The sequence below is a fragment of the Triturus cristatus genome, chromosome 4_2 (assembly GCF_964204655.1).
Source record: "Triturus cristatus chromosome 4_2, aTriCri1.1, whole genome shotgun sequence".
Taxonomy (NCBI): domain Eukaryota; kingdom Metazoa; phylum Chordata; class Amphibia; order Caudata; family Salamandridae; genus Triturus; species Triturus cristatus.
In genome coordinates this window covers 588,917,234-588,932,466 of record NC_140586.1, presented here as the reverse complement: position 1 = coordinate 588,932,466, position 15,233 = coordinate 588,917,234, and the positions used below count along the sequence as shown (strand labels likewise).

Below are 15,233 nucleotides of genomic sequence, written 5' to 3'. Positions count from 1 at the left end.
TTGGCTGATCATTCCATGGCACTACCAAAATTACATTTGGACACATTTGCTCGACTGTAAAACACTCCCTTCTATGGATCATTTAACAACTCGGGGCTTTGGGGTTAGGTAACCTACTGTGGATGCTGTGCAAAAGAGTAAATACAAAAATTAATGCAATGAAACGAAGCAACTAGTACTGTCTAAAACACTGTGAAAACTGACACGCATTCTGGCATTTTGTTTAGATAATGTCAATTTTCTCATAGATGCAAGTAAAGTACTCTTAATATCTTAATGAAATCTGCACACTTTTAACTAATAGCACCGGGTGACCTTTGACAACTAGGCAATGAATACATTTTCATGTACCCCCAAAACCCCCCTACCCCCGCCCCCTTGGCAAACTTCATTGTCTGCCAGTGTTTGGGGGATAACCAAGACACAGGAGAGTGAGTCAAATAGTCTAGAAAATGAAAGAGAAGCCGGGATTCAGATTCACATGCTCCTATCCAGATCGCGTTGGTTAGTCTGTAAGCACTACTTTTATTAATGAGTTTCGCATTAGTAAAGCACCATGGTGTGCATGTGTAGCGACACTTTATCCATGAGGTACGTGCCAAGCAATTGTTGACACAATCCACACTTTGCGTCTTTTTTAATATATTTATTACGAAGTGCAGGACCTTTCCAAGGAATTTTGCACACTACATACATTCACTCCAAAAATAAAAGGTGTAGGTAAAAAACATTGCTATTTACATTGTCAAAAGCTCTAACTCACAAATGCGAGACCTATTTGCTTTGCAAATGCTTGTTTTAAACATCATCCCTCCCAGGCTCTTACGCCTCCTCCCCCCACACCTAAGGCCCTACTGCGTGCTGGGCTGAAGCTCATCAGGAAGATTATCGATTTCAGCAACAACTCGGACTCTTGTTGAAGCCACTTCCTCTAACTGCAGTAATCCAATGCAGTAAGTACGCAAAAGATTTTGCAAGACTGACTAGAAAGGCTGGAAGCAGCGGACATTCTTAAGTGAAAATGAGTGACCATCACGCTGGTTTTTACATGTATCAGCTTTGTATTCTTGTACTGTCGGCTGGTTCCAGTGTGTTCAGGTAACCATGTTGTTCCTGCTTACATTTCACGTGCTTTACACACCTTAATTATTCCTCTATGAATGTGCACATATGTATGCGCGCGTCCCATCCTAGTGCCGAAGTCTGCCTGCGTGCACGCCCTTAGGGTGAGTAGGAAGTCCTCCAAGGCACTTGGTCAGCTGCCATTTGCTCCTCTTGTTCGGCTGCCTCCCTCACTGCTTGTTACTTAAGCCTTTGGTTAGATCTCTCATGCAGTCTCCCATTTAAATAATTCAAATATTTTTATTGCACAAGCTAATTGGGTAAAATTGGGTTGCTTGCATCTGATTAAGCAACTCTATCGTGAAAGTGTATTTTGGCATTCTAAAAGAATGACAACAGTGTCGATGTTGAAGGAAATTGCTGCAGAGATGAAATCTGAGGAGCAAGGTAAAGGCGTGAAAGGTTAATATAGGACATTGCATTGCCACCTCACAGATGGAATAATAGAATTTTGCAGCTTTCACTCCTCTCTATATAACTTCAGTTACCTCGCTGAAGTAAGTATGCTAGAATGAAACTAAAATTAAAAAAAGGCTGTAATAAAGCCTAGAATGAAAATGGAAGGCATATATGGCTTCAGGTAAAAACTGAAAGAGTGATACTGGATTTTTCTACGAAGTGAAAAACTTGTTTTAAAATAAAATATGTTCGTATTTTCTAACCGACCATGTGTCAGGTTTATCAATCAGAAACAATTTTCATCTCCCTTGATGATGGCAATTCTTTAGGATTTTTCCAACCTATATGGTTCCCCCTTTTGTGACTTGCATTTAACCGGAAATGACATAAAACAAGAGCGAGTCTGTTTTACAGTAAAGGGAGATTACATCCTCATTCATTCCTCGTTCAGTTCAGTTCCTTATTATATACACTATTATAGGCCTCACCACTACCACATATAAGCATAAGCATATGCACAACTATTTTTTACCTTAAGGCACTGCTCATTGCCCCACACATGATGACATAAGTTACATCATCAATGACATCATATATCAAGCTCCATTAACTTCTTTCATAACATTACTTTGGGCAGGCAGGGTGTAGGATTTTTGAAAAGCTTTAAAATTAGTTCCATCTGTGCACAAACTGTAACTATTTAATCACTACATTGGTATACTTTCTTCTCCATGGCTAAATACTTATAAGGTCCCAAAGGTGAGACCGATTGCACTACAAATGTTTGTTACATTTGGTAACACTAGGCATAGGTTTCACCTAGTTAATGCCGATTGATACCCACATATAGCAGTAACCAACTGAACTGTGAAGAGGCAAACTATGTGAAGGGCCTTTTATTGTGTGGCAAGACATGTCACTGTGGTTTTAGTAACTTTTGATCAGATGATTATATGGAAAGCTTGGCAAATACATAATTATGGAGAAAAAACAGACGCCACCAACCCTAATTATGGCTGATTCACTATCCTTTCTTGCTTGCATGAGGGGCCAGTGCTAACTTGCTGTGCCAGTGTTGCATTGGGCCTAAGGGCCCACAAGAACAGAAAATTTAAGCAGAAGAGACACCTCACTTTGAGTATCTGAAAGATGCATGTGAGGGAGGTTGGTCAAGATGGGAGTCCATGTTTTGAACAAAGAGCAGAGGAAACAGCCCACTTTGCAAGGCTGTAGCTATAATTAGTGAAGCAGATCTGAGGGAACCCCTAGGTTCGGGGGCCTGGAGGATTCACTAGATCACAATTATGTCTGTCTTTCTCTCTAGAAAAAAAGAGCATGGGGGTTAATTTTCCTTGGTAGTACAGAGCTGGCAGTACCTTTGTTGCAAAAAGATGGGAGAAGATGTGGCCTGAAGGCGAGATCTGCCTGCTTTGGAACCGCATTGAAGTCCTGGCTTCAGCTCAACTTTCTGTCTTTGATTGTGGGCAAATCACTTAGTATCCCAGTTCATGAAAATAATAAATAAAACATGTAAATGGTGCTCATGTAAGGTGTTCCAGTGCCAGAGTCAGTGCTACAAAAACCAGCAAAGAAAGTACAGAGAGCCTGTTGCAAAATTGGAGGGATGGCCAGGCATGGTGGGCAAAGGGCTGAAAGAGGCAGAGGAGAGAGGCTGCTACTCAGGGAAGCATCTATCATTCGTGCAGTAGGTGCAATTGCACTGGTGCTCAGGAGTGTTAGGGACTCCCAATGCCCAAATTATGGAGAGCACAGGTTTTGTTTGGCCAATTTCTGTTTTTATTTGATGACTTTGCCCTATAATAGGTTTCACATTTATTTGTGGATTATAAGGTAAAGAAAAGAATCCACAAAATGGTGCAAAAACTCCGTCGCTGCACTCGGCCCTGCCTCTCCTGCTCCCCCAATCCTTGTTATGAAATTTTGGGAGGGTCCCCCCGACTTCAAAACATTTTTGCTTTGGGGTCTCAGATCAAAAAGGTTTGAAGACCTCTGATTTAAAGCACTGCAGGTTACCATTGACAAGTACATGATCAACATGATCAGACCTGAAAACATCAGAGGGGGTGTACCCATGGAAAGTTTTAAAAGCAAAGATTGGCAATGAGTTCTCCAGGTTTAAGTTTATTCAACTCTCTTCTTGGTATAAAGCCACCAAGGGGGAAGTGCGAGGAGATTGGGAACTGAAGCTTTCTCTGCAATATTTAAGTCTTAAAAACAAGGAGGTTTCTAATTGGTATGTGAAGCTTCTTGAGGCAGTTGAAAAGGAATGTGCACCTCACTATTCAGTTTGGAGTGGGTCCCTTATTGACTGTGACATTAAGGAGATCTGGGAATAATCATTGTGGCTCCTTTACAGCTTAGTGAAACCTGCCAATCTGAAGAAAAATACATTTTTACTATCAATCGCTTATATTGGACTCCAGCAAAAATCACAAAGTTTGTCTCAAGCCCCCCTCATGATGTGGCTGTATAAGAGCAATGGACCTTTACGTTTTCTTCGAGTGTACGAAGTTGAGGGAATATTGGAGTGGGATTTGAGATCACCTTTAAATGTATTTTTGACAGAGAGATTAATTTGAATACTGCTCTTGTTATATTCGGAGATGATGATGTAGTCTGTAAGCTGTTGAAGTGCCCTCACAGAGAGCTGTTACTCTATGTGATCCTGATTGCCAGAAGAGAAATTTGTATAAAATGGAGGGCTCCTCTGCTGTCGAAAGCAGAAGACTGGATTAGGGCAGCCATTAGCGTAGCACTCCTTGACCAGGGTGCGGAGAAGGGGATTTGCCCTGTTATTTGGTGCGACTTTTTGGTGTGGAGCAGCTCCCTGGGTATCAACTCTTTAGTCCAATGATTGCACAATGGTACCAACAAAGGTGTTGGTCTGGAATGGTACTCAGACCAGAGCGATTGCAGTGGCTGCTGGGTGGACAGTTAAGCGGAGCTGCTCTACAAAGTATTGCAGACGCTTTCTGGTGATATGAGAAAAAAAAGACAGTATGAAATAGAGAAAAGTCTGTAAATGGAAGAAAAGGGAATTTGATTTCAGCCTGTAGAGTCATGTTCAAGGGTGCACAGGTAGTTCCGTAAGTCTCTGGGGTAAGGGGTAAGAGGTGTCACAATATGTCATGCTTTCAAGCCAGGCTGAAGAGGTGGGTATTTTGTTACTGTCCAATGGATCGTGATCTCATGCTAGGCTAATAGGAAAGACATTGAGGTGAGTCGGTGCATAGATCGTGTTATTTCCCTGGTACATCCTAAGAGGGCCAGGAGGGGATCGGGTGTGAGCACTGTATCTATTGTGGCAGAGACGTGGGTAAAGACAGAAGGCCAGTACACAGACACCACCGGGCACGTCCATGTTAGGTGTGTAAAACCTGCTCCCGGAGCGAAGCGCAGTGGTCGGATCGAGTGGGATCAAATTTGGCAAATGTCTGAGGGAGACAGATAGATATGATGGAAAAATTTAAAATACAACAGTTTCTGCCTGTGGTTAAGCAAAATACCATATTTCATCAGTGGGGTTTGCCAATTCCTGTGCCAAAATCTCCCATACATGCGTAGTAATGTCAGGTTTCATAGTAATGTACAGATGATACAATCTAGAGGTCATGAGATCGCCATCCATGTCAGACACCCCGAGCGTCAGAGATGGAAAATCCTCTAGCGACAGTGGGTAAAAAGGGAGAAGAGATCGTAGAGTGTTGTGCAGTTTCCGAAAGTGGTCCATGTATGAGGCGTCTTGCAGATGAGGGTCAATAGGTGGTTGCAGAGCATGGCCATCAGGGGAAAGATCCTCTACAGTGAATAGGTTATGAATACGGGTGTCTGGGCGATACCACTGATGTGTATATCGACATTGTACAATGAGATAATATAGATAAAGATTGGGGACCCTAAATCTGCTGCGGTCATAAGGGAAAGTGAGAGTATCCCAGCGGGGGCGGATCCAGGCCTAGGAGGAGACTGCGCAAAGAGTGGAAAAAGGTCTGTGTAAGAGGAATGGGAATGTTTTTTAAAAAAAAGTATAATCAACGGGTAAATATATCCATTTTAATGATGGTCACACGTTCTGCCAGGGATATGGGCAGCTTAATCCAGTGGTCTACTTGCGTAGCAAGATCAGTCTATACTGGGCCATAATTCAGCTGTAATATTAAGGCCTTGTCTCTGTGGAGCCGAATGCCTAGACATTTGGTGCCATCCACAGCCCATGTGAAAGGGTTTTCTGCTGGTGTGGGTTGTGCAGAGTCTGTGAGGGGGAAAATCTCAGATTTAGCTCTGTTAATCTGGAGCCCGGACAAATTGCAGAATCTGATAATCTCCTACATAAGCAGAGAAAGGTTGTCTGATGGGTGGCAGATGAATAACAATATATCGTCTGCATATAAGGAAAGCAGAAGAGGCCTGTGAATGAGTTGAAGGCCCGATGGGAGTGGCGTTCTTGCATATAACGAACTACAGGGTCCATTTCAATGATGAAGAGGAGGCAGGGTGCACCCCTGCCTGGTCCCTCTCATGATAGGAAATGCTTCAGTCAACGAGCCATAGACTTGCAGACGAGCCACCGGGTTGGAATATAAAAGAATGATCAGAGATATGAAGGGGGCAGGAATACACATTTTGCCCAGGACTGCTCTTAAAAAAGGCTACTGAAGGGAGTCGAACTCTCTTTCAGCATCCAGCAAACCCACCACCACAGACATAGATGGGAAGATCTTATTAAGTACTGCAAAGATCGTACGCAAATTACGGAAAGTAGGATTATGAGGTATGAAGCCCGATTGGACAGGGGAAATAATACGCTCCATTAGTAGAGATAATCTAGTGGCTAGGACTTAGGTTAATAGTTTATTATCGAGGTTTAAGAGGGAGAGGGGCCGATAGGAAGCAGAGAGATAGGGATCCTTACCCAGTTTCAGCAAGAGAGTAAGGACTTGCTTCTCATAAAGAAGGAGGTAATGTACCAGTAGTTAAGGACTCATTATACAGAGCTAAGAGGTGAGGAGATAGTTGTTGCTTGAAGGCTTTATAGAAGGCCCCTGTTAAGCCATCTATTTTACGTGCCTTAGACTCGGTTATTCAGGCTTTAAGGAGCAGCAGCAGGGCATCATCTCTGGGCAAAAGGCAATGATGGCAACGATTCAGCAAGGTTAGAGGCCTCTTCCGCCAGAGCCTCACAAGATTGCAGCCATCTTGGCAGCTGTCATGGCCATGCTCCCTTCTTAGTTCTTTTGTAAATGTTTGCCTTAGCAAACCTACATAATATGGGAATCATACCTGTTTCAAACATCTATAATACATGTATGTGCACGGTATCCCCAGTACACAAACCTTTTATAGTGCATAATAATGTTAAGAACAAGCTATTTGGCAGCATAATCACCTTCACGTGACCCTTCATAATCAATATTTTCACTCTAAATGAATGCACTTTGCATATAAATCCTTTCATCATTTGGATTAAATCTTTAGTCATGCACACTTTGCCTTGCAAATTGTAAATAATGTGGCCTCAAAGTATTCTTAAAAATATCCCTGGTATTTCTACATCGTCCCCCATTTTCATTCCATTTGATGCCTTAATTACTGTTAGCTACAAACGATGCCAAGTCGGCGAGCTCAATGTAGGTGGTTTTATTTATTTATTTAATATTACTTAACCCGTCGTCTTTTGACTTCCACCACCCCACACACCACACCGCCCTGTCATACCGTTCTTACCTGTGCGAGCCGCTACTAGAGACAGCGCCATGGGGAGCCATGTCCGAAAAGCCATATCTCCGAGTGCCAAGGATAGAGAGGTGAGTGACTCCAAAGATAGAAATAAATCTGAGAATGTCACACAGGTATACCTGCATGCTCACATGCTGCATATCAACAGGAAAATGTCATCTGGGTATACATATGTGCTTCGGTCCTTGCAGGCAGCCTGAGCGATTATTGTTGAGCATTGGACACAACGCCCATTTATTAATGAACTTTGCATTTATGGGACAAAAATAAAGTACCCAAATAGACGCTAGAGAGAGACAATGGTTGATCAGTCTACCTTTTCTAACCCACATTATTTGGGTACCTAGGGCAAAAAAACCTGGTCAGTACACTTGCTTAAATTAATTTCACGTTAGAACATACAAGAGTATGAACTAGAATAGCTGCATATCAGTAAAATCATTGAACAGGGTATGTGTGACTTCTATTCTTTTTCTATTCTTTTTTGAAGGAGGCAGTTAAGGGGTTAAGTCTAGTTTTTAGTGTCTGTATAACCTTCCCTTCTCTGGCATTGCTCGAAGGATTTGGAATGCACTACCCCCAGAAACTAGACTAGACTACCCGCAAGGGTCATGTTCGCGCTATATAAAACCTTCAATATAAAATAAAAATAAATAAAATAAACATTGCAAAGGCAACAACTGGGCCACTGACTAATACATCATACAAGGGGGTGTGGTCACAAACTCGTTATGCATTGCTTCACCTCTTTAAAAAACAAACTGCAAGTTTAAAATGCACAATAATTTTCGGTCAGACAGGTAATCCCCAAATGGCGGCGGTGCCCGGTCAGGCACCACCGTCAGGATTATAATGTCCGTTTCCGCCAGCATTTTCATACTGGCTTTTCTGACATGGAAAGACTGTCGTAAAGTGACTTTGGTGGCCCTCAGCAGGGCCCCGTCCTCCTGCAGCCTCCACAATGAGGCCTGGGGGGCACCTGTGGTCCCCTCAAACATCTATGCCCTGTGTGGCAGGCACCGCTTTGTGCCTACCACACAGGGCATGGATGTTTTAAAAGTGTATTTTTTCTATTTAGGCTTGTGCTGCAGCTCGCAGCACTAGCTGCAATACAAAACATACACTTTCCAACCGCCATGGATGTTATAAAATGGGATGCTGGCCCTCCAGCTCCTTGTCGGGCAGTCCAGTTTCCTCTATGAAGTCGGTCGATGGGCCCCAGAGTCTTGAAACTGTTATTTATTGTATTTTATTTAGAAATTCACAAAATAATTTTGTTTTTACAGGTTCACATCTATGTGGATGCTGTCATTAACCACATGTGTGGTGCAGCCGGAGGAAGTGGTACCCACAGTACCTGTGGCAGCTACTTCAATACTGGAAGCAGAGACTTTCCAGCAGTCCCATATTCAGGATTGGATTTTAATGATGGTAAATGTAGAACACAAGATGGAGAAATCCACAACTATAATGATGCCTACGAGTTAAGTATTTCATGAGAAATGTTTAATTTGAATGTGTGTATAGTTATATTCACTTTAGCTGTTGTGACATGACACATATATATCAATCAAATAACTGAGTTTTTAGCTTAACCGTATTCTTTTTTACTTTTCATGTGCCAACATATTTGTTACACAGCATTAAGCTCGATATACAGTCATTGTGGAGGGCTGACCACAATATCACATATATTTGTTCTATAATCCAACTTCCTATTTTGTACAATAATTTCATGTAATGGTTTTCAGCTGCTTAGATTGTCACATTAGACATGATGTTCTTCCAGTATTACTTAGAGAATCTATTTTATTTCTATTTTGTATAAATAGCCACACTTTAAAGAAAAAAGATCGAAATGAGCCACTAAGAAGTGTTGTCAGCATGAGCTAATAAAAGATAACAAATGAAAATATGTTCTATAATCAGTAATGAAGGCCGGAATAAGGACTGGAAACGGAGATTAGACGACATATTTGTTTATTAATATGCGCTCATTTCAAAGTTTGGCTATCCAAGGTCAAGGGTTTTAGTGGATTACTGAGTTATTCTTTTCTGTAAAGCACAAATAATGTTTACCTGATCAAACATAAATGCATCATTGATAGACTACTAATCATTCAGTTGTCTCATTGAACAAACGTAAGGAAATGAACGTATGTTAATGAGATGTAACAGTAAGTTGACTACATTTCTCAGCCACTTTTTAGGCATAGATCAGTCACAGAATGTTTGTACTTTTACAGGTTCGAGATTGCCGTCTTGTAAGTCTTCTTGATCTTGCACTTGAGAAAGAGTATGTTCGCGGCAAAATTGCTGATTTCTTGAACCATCTGATCAGTATTGGCGTCGCAGGCTTCAGGCTCGATGCTGCCAAACATATGTGGCCCGGTGATATCAAGGCAATTTTAAACAAGCTCCAGAATCTAAATACTAAATGGTTCCCAAGTGGCACAAAGCCTTTCATCTTCCAAGAGGTAACCTGTTTTATTTCATATATTATGTAAACAAATCTAAATATTGCAACTAGAGGTGGATATTGATCAATAGGTGAATATCAGTTTGCTATCTGACTGTTCCCATTATATCATGGTATCATTATAATTAGAACATTGGAATGCTGAACGCTCCATTGAAAACAATGGAGTGTTCCGGACTTCTTACGGCCCGTAGAAGCGCAGAGCAACAACATTCCAATGTTTAACAAAGACCTCGAGGAGCCCGAGGGGATTTCAACTCCCTTGGGCTTTGTGCGGCTTTGTTTTACAACTTAGAAAATTCTGCCCTCTAGGGAAAGAATGTTTTGATAGCCTCAGAGCCTTCTGTAGTGGGCTCAACTGGCCATTAAAGGCCTGCTCGTTTGTGAAAGGCCATCGCTTTAACGCTGGAGCGTGCCTATAATGGCCAGTAAAACCCGCTTCGGTGGGCTCTTAGGTTATAATATAGCCTTATAGCCCGCTGCCGAGGGCTATAACGGTTGTTAAAAGCCCTGAATCTGAGTTATCGCTGCAGGCAAGGGCCTATAATGGGGGAGAGGGCCTTTAACAACCGGTATAGCTCATAGCAGAAGGGCTATTGGCTATTAGAACATTCCACTCACTAAGGGTAGAATGTTCTAAATGAAAAAAAGGAAGAATCATAAACACGAACATTGGAATGTTGGAGCAGAAGGCTTATGCCAGCCATTAGAAGCGTGAAGCTGTCCATTATCTTCAATGGAGCTCTCAACATTTCAATTTTTCAATATAACTTATTACATTTATTACATTTTAGATGTCAAAAACATGAAAGTGATTCTTGGTCATTCTTCAAAATTGTAAAATATATTTTAAAATCAAATTGCATACATAGGGAACTAAAAGGGAGAGTGAGTCACAATAGGAGAATAACAGTGCATATATAATAATGTAGTGCCAAAAAGAAGCCAAATACCATATGCTACAAAAATTATATTTCTATACCCATTTGTGTAGTCCTTTACATCTTTTTTTGTATATTTATTTTATTGATTTCCAAACAATAATTACGTCATCCATACATTTGCAAACAACCAACAAGCCCTCCTCTCTCCACTCCCCTTTTGATGGGGCACTCTGGTGTCTAGTGCACCACGTATTGGTTATGTACTAGTTTTTCATAGTGTTCCTTTCAGGCCTAAGTGCAATGTCTGAAGTGCAGTGCACTACACTGTAAAGCCATGCTTAGATGGTATAATTTATTTGTACAGTGGCTAAGAGGTGTTCTTATCCTGTCTTGGGGCATGGTGCTTAAAGTGTAGAGACAGAAAAGAGTGGGGAAAAGATCGTGTGCGATTTACATTAGTTGTCTGCTTTGAATTACTCTATGTCTCATTTGTTTGTTTTGTGTGACTGCTGGATCATCAAACCTTGGAAGTAGTGTTATGTATAATCTTATCAGACACTACAGAGAAAGAGTTGAGAGAGTCGCCATGATTGTGTGCATTAGAGAGCTTCCCTGAAACAAGCTTTTGTTGCGCTCATTCAAAGTGCTTCACAGTGTCCAACTCCCTCGCCTTCTTTATGAACCAATGTGGTCCCTTGCCTCCGAAAGACCCCCCTTTAACCCATAAAACATCCCTCCCCCAACACCTTCTGTACATAAACAAGCTGAGCCGTAACTCAGTTGAACCATACCGGGCGGGCATGAGGGATCCTGGAAGAAGGCGAGGGAGTAGGACTAGGAGTAATGCTATTGTCAGTAAGTAATGGATGCATTACCTCCCATCCCTCCCTCGCCTTCCTTTTTAACCAATGAGGAAATAGCAAGCATTAAAAAAGACAGATAACTGAGTGAAGAAGAACACACTTAAATACAGTACACAGATCACAACTCAACTCCACTATTCCTGCATAGTGGATAAAACACTGTGGAGCTTATTACGATGTTGGGCAGAATCACTTCCGCCCAACACCAACTTGGTCATGGGACCGACCGACACCTGGTCGTCGGTCCCAACCACTCCATTAGGATGCGACTGAACACTGTTCGGTCGCATTCCTAATTTCACTATGGGGAGTATGTAATATGGGTGTGAGTCCTCAGACTTCGGCCCTGAGATCACACTCTCCCTGGCAGCTCCACTGTGATCTGCGTCGCCTCAGGGAAGCCAGCCCCTCCATTGCAGGGTTCGAAACCACCCTGATTACGGTATTTTCTTTGCGCGCTGTGCCTTGTGTCTTAAATTGTAATTATTGTGCCTGCTACTGTTTTATTTTGCCCAGTTGTTCCCCTTATTGCCCATTGCTGTGCCCCCCCTAGTTTCCCCTCCTTTCCCGCTGCTGCTGACCACTGACCCCTACCGCCCCGCTCCTGCCTCCCAGCTGCACGTCCCTCCCCCTCCCCTACATTATGGCGACCGCTACGTGGTCGAGCCGCTGGCGCGCCGAAGGTGCGCCTAAGGCAAGCCTGTCTGCGCCCGTCCCCGACCGCGACCATGACCAGCACCAGGAACCCTTGTTCCCCCAGACCCTCCGCTATGACTCAACTGCCCTCCACGCACTCAACCCCAGAAGACACATCGACAGTGCAAGATCCTCGCCGAACACCACCCACGGGCAGTTCTCATGCAGACCCTGCCACAGATCCTTCACCATCAACATAGCTCCCATGACTGCCGAAGACACGCCTGATGCACGCACCACCGAAACCCTGACCTGAATCCTTCTCAACGTGCGCTCCCTGCACCGACACGCCGTAGATATCTGGGACCTGATCGACACCCCCTCGCCCGACATCCCCTTCTTCACGCAAATCTGGATGAACGCCACCTCCAGCCCCATCATCGCCACTGCCATCCCCGACGGCTACAAGATCTAGAGAAAGGACTGTCTGCACCGCCCAGGAGGAGGACTCGCCATCGTACACATGACCCCCCTCCGACTCTCCGCATACAGCATGAGTGACCCCCACTCCAACACAGACCACCTTAATTTCCAGATCCAGACAAGCCCCAGGACCACGCTATGCGGCACCCTCATCTACAGACCGCCAGGACCTCTAACCCACCCCGCAACTACCATCGCTGAGCTCGCCGCACCCCACGCCATCACCTCCATGGACTACATTCTACTCGTGGACCTGAACTTCCACCTCGACAACGGCAACGACCCTGACTTCACCACTCTCCTCGACAGCCTTGCCAACCTAGGACTGAAGCAGCTCGTCAACACGCCCACCCACAGAGCGGGTCACACCCTTGACCCCATCTACGTGGGAGGAACAAACATCTGCTTCAGCCACACCTCCCAGCCCCTCTGGACTGACCACCACTGCGTCCACTTCACCTTGAACACCACCATCGCACCCAAACCCGCCCTGCACCTGCCACGACGGAACTGGAGCAAGGTCACAGAAGAGCACCTCAACACCACCCTCCGTCAAAATCCCCCCATTGCCACGACCAACACCAACTCTCCGCTGGATTTCCTGCTGTGCTGACAAGGTCGCACCCCTCTGCCCCCGCCAAACAACGCCCTCTGAAGGCCGACCTAGTTAACCACAGAACTTCAAGAAGCCAGACGCTCCTGCAGGCGCCTAGAGAAAACCTGGCGAAACCTGAAAACCACAGAAGCACCGAACAACCACAAGAATGCCCTACAGGAATACAACCAGCGCATTAGAGACACTAAACGGACCATCATGAGAGACAAGGTCCAGAACAACGCGACCAACGCCAACGTCATACAGCAGTTTGCAAAACCCACCTGCGAAGCCACGGACGTCACACCTTCCCAGGAATTCTGCGACAAGCTCAGCTCCTACTTCCATCTGAACATCAAGGCCCTCTACGACAACTTCAGCGAACTAACGATGAACACCACTCCCCTACCCACCGCCGCAGATGAGCTGACCATCATGTCCTGGGATCCAGCTACCGTCGAACTCATCACCACGACCATGAAGAAAACTCTCTCAGGAGCCCCAACGGACCCTTGCTCACCGTATATATTCCACAGGGCCGCCACCGTTTTCAAATTTGGATGCACCATCAACGCCTCCCTCAGATCAGGCATCTGCCCAGATGACTGGAAATGGGCGGAGGTAAAACCCCTCCTCAAGAAACCAACGGCTGACCCAACGGGCCTGAAAAACTACTGGCCCATCTCTCTCCTTCTCTTTGCGACCAAAGTCACCAAGAGACTCGTAAACGCCCAGCTGACAGCCTTCATTGAAGAGAACTCCATCCTGGACGCCTCCCAGCCTGGATTCTGCAGCAACCACAGCACCGAGACCGCCATCCTCGCCGCCACCGACGACATCCGCATGTTACTGGATCAGGGACACACTGCGGCCCTCATCCTCCTAGACCTCTCCGCAGCCTTCCACACCATTTCACATCGCACGCTCGCAGCCAGACTTCATGACATGGGAATACAAGGAGCCGCCCTTGACTGGATCCAATCCTTCCTCTCCGGCAGAACCCAGAGGATTCGACTCCCTCCCTTCCTTTCCAAACCCACAGATATCAACTGCGGAGTACCACAGGGATCATCACTCAGCCCCACGCTCTTCAACATTTACATGGCCAATAGCAAGTACTACATTTTGAAAGACACACTCAATAACAAATATGAAAACGGAGGCAGGGACTCACCTAGCAAAGCATATACTGCATGTCTCAACGAGACAGCACAAGCGCTGCCTAAGCGAGACCTAAAAAGGGCACACAGAATAAATGCATTTCTTCCTCTGGAATTTGTTGCTCCTTCCCTCTGCACTGAAGGGGATTTCCGAAACTTCAGGAAATCGCTTACGACTCTACTTTGCTACAAGGCATTTGGTCTGCTCCCTTCCAGATAGGAGTATGCTTATTTTTTGTAGATGAACTAGCTTCACAGCTATTTCCCTTCGTCTCACCTTTTTCCACCCTCAAGCACTTTGACATTTCAGCTGCCCGAAAACAATAACTTTTAAAACGTAAAATAAAGTAAAAATGCAGCTTTCTACTTTCCTCTTTCAAACTGTGCATTCTTTTTGATCATGGTCATGTGACAGTGGGTGTCCTGCTTGGTCTCATCTTATAGTCAAGTAGTAGGATCCCCATCTAAAAGCCTTGAGTTTTAGGAAGTGACACCCTGAAGTAGTCAGAGGAGTGTGGCATGTGGGGACTTACAAATCACCAGCAAAACAATACATAAACAGGTATTGAGATTGATAAGCTAAAAATAAACTCCTATCACTTATAAAATCGTGGGTTTGCTTCACAATATGAGATAACATTGATGGTTGATTTTCATGTCTCTCTACAGCAGGCTTTTCTAATGAGTAGCTTGTGAACTACTGGTAGCTCTCCAGCTACCTGTAAGTAACTCTCCTGTATGCAGCCCACCCTAACAAATTAAAAACTTTTTCCTAGTTGAATTAATATATGTATACCAAAACTGTGAAGTGTGGATTTGAGACGAAAATGTGTGTATTTCCATGACTCATAAACT

The 15,233-nt window shown here is 44.2% G+C and overlaps 1 protein-coding gene across 1 annotated transcript in view; it reads left to right on the top strand.

Annotated features, from left to right (window-relative positions):
• The window catches only part of LOC146834722 (pancreatic alpha-amylase-like), a 146,365-nt gene that overhangs the window by 118,839 nt on the left and 12,293 nt on the right, over window positions 1–15,233 (top strand). The window contains exons 4-5 of the mRNA XM_085602249.1: window positions 8,565–8,762; window positions 9,525–9,755. Coding sequence (XP_085458375.1) covers window positions 8,565–8,762; window positions 9,525–9,755 — 429 coding nt within the window. The remainder of the gene's footprint in view (window positions 1–8,564; window positions 8,763–9,524; window positions 9,756–15,233) is intronic.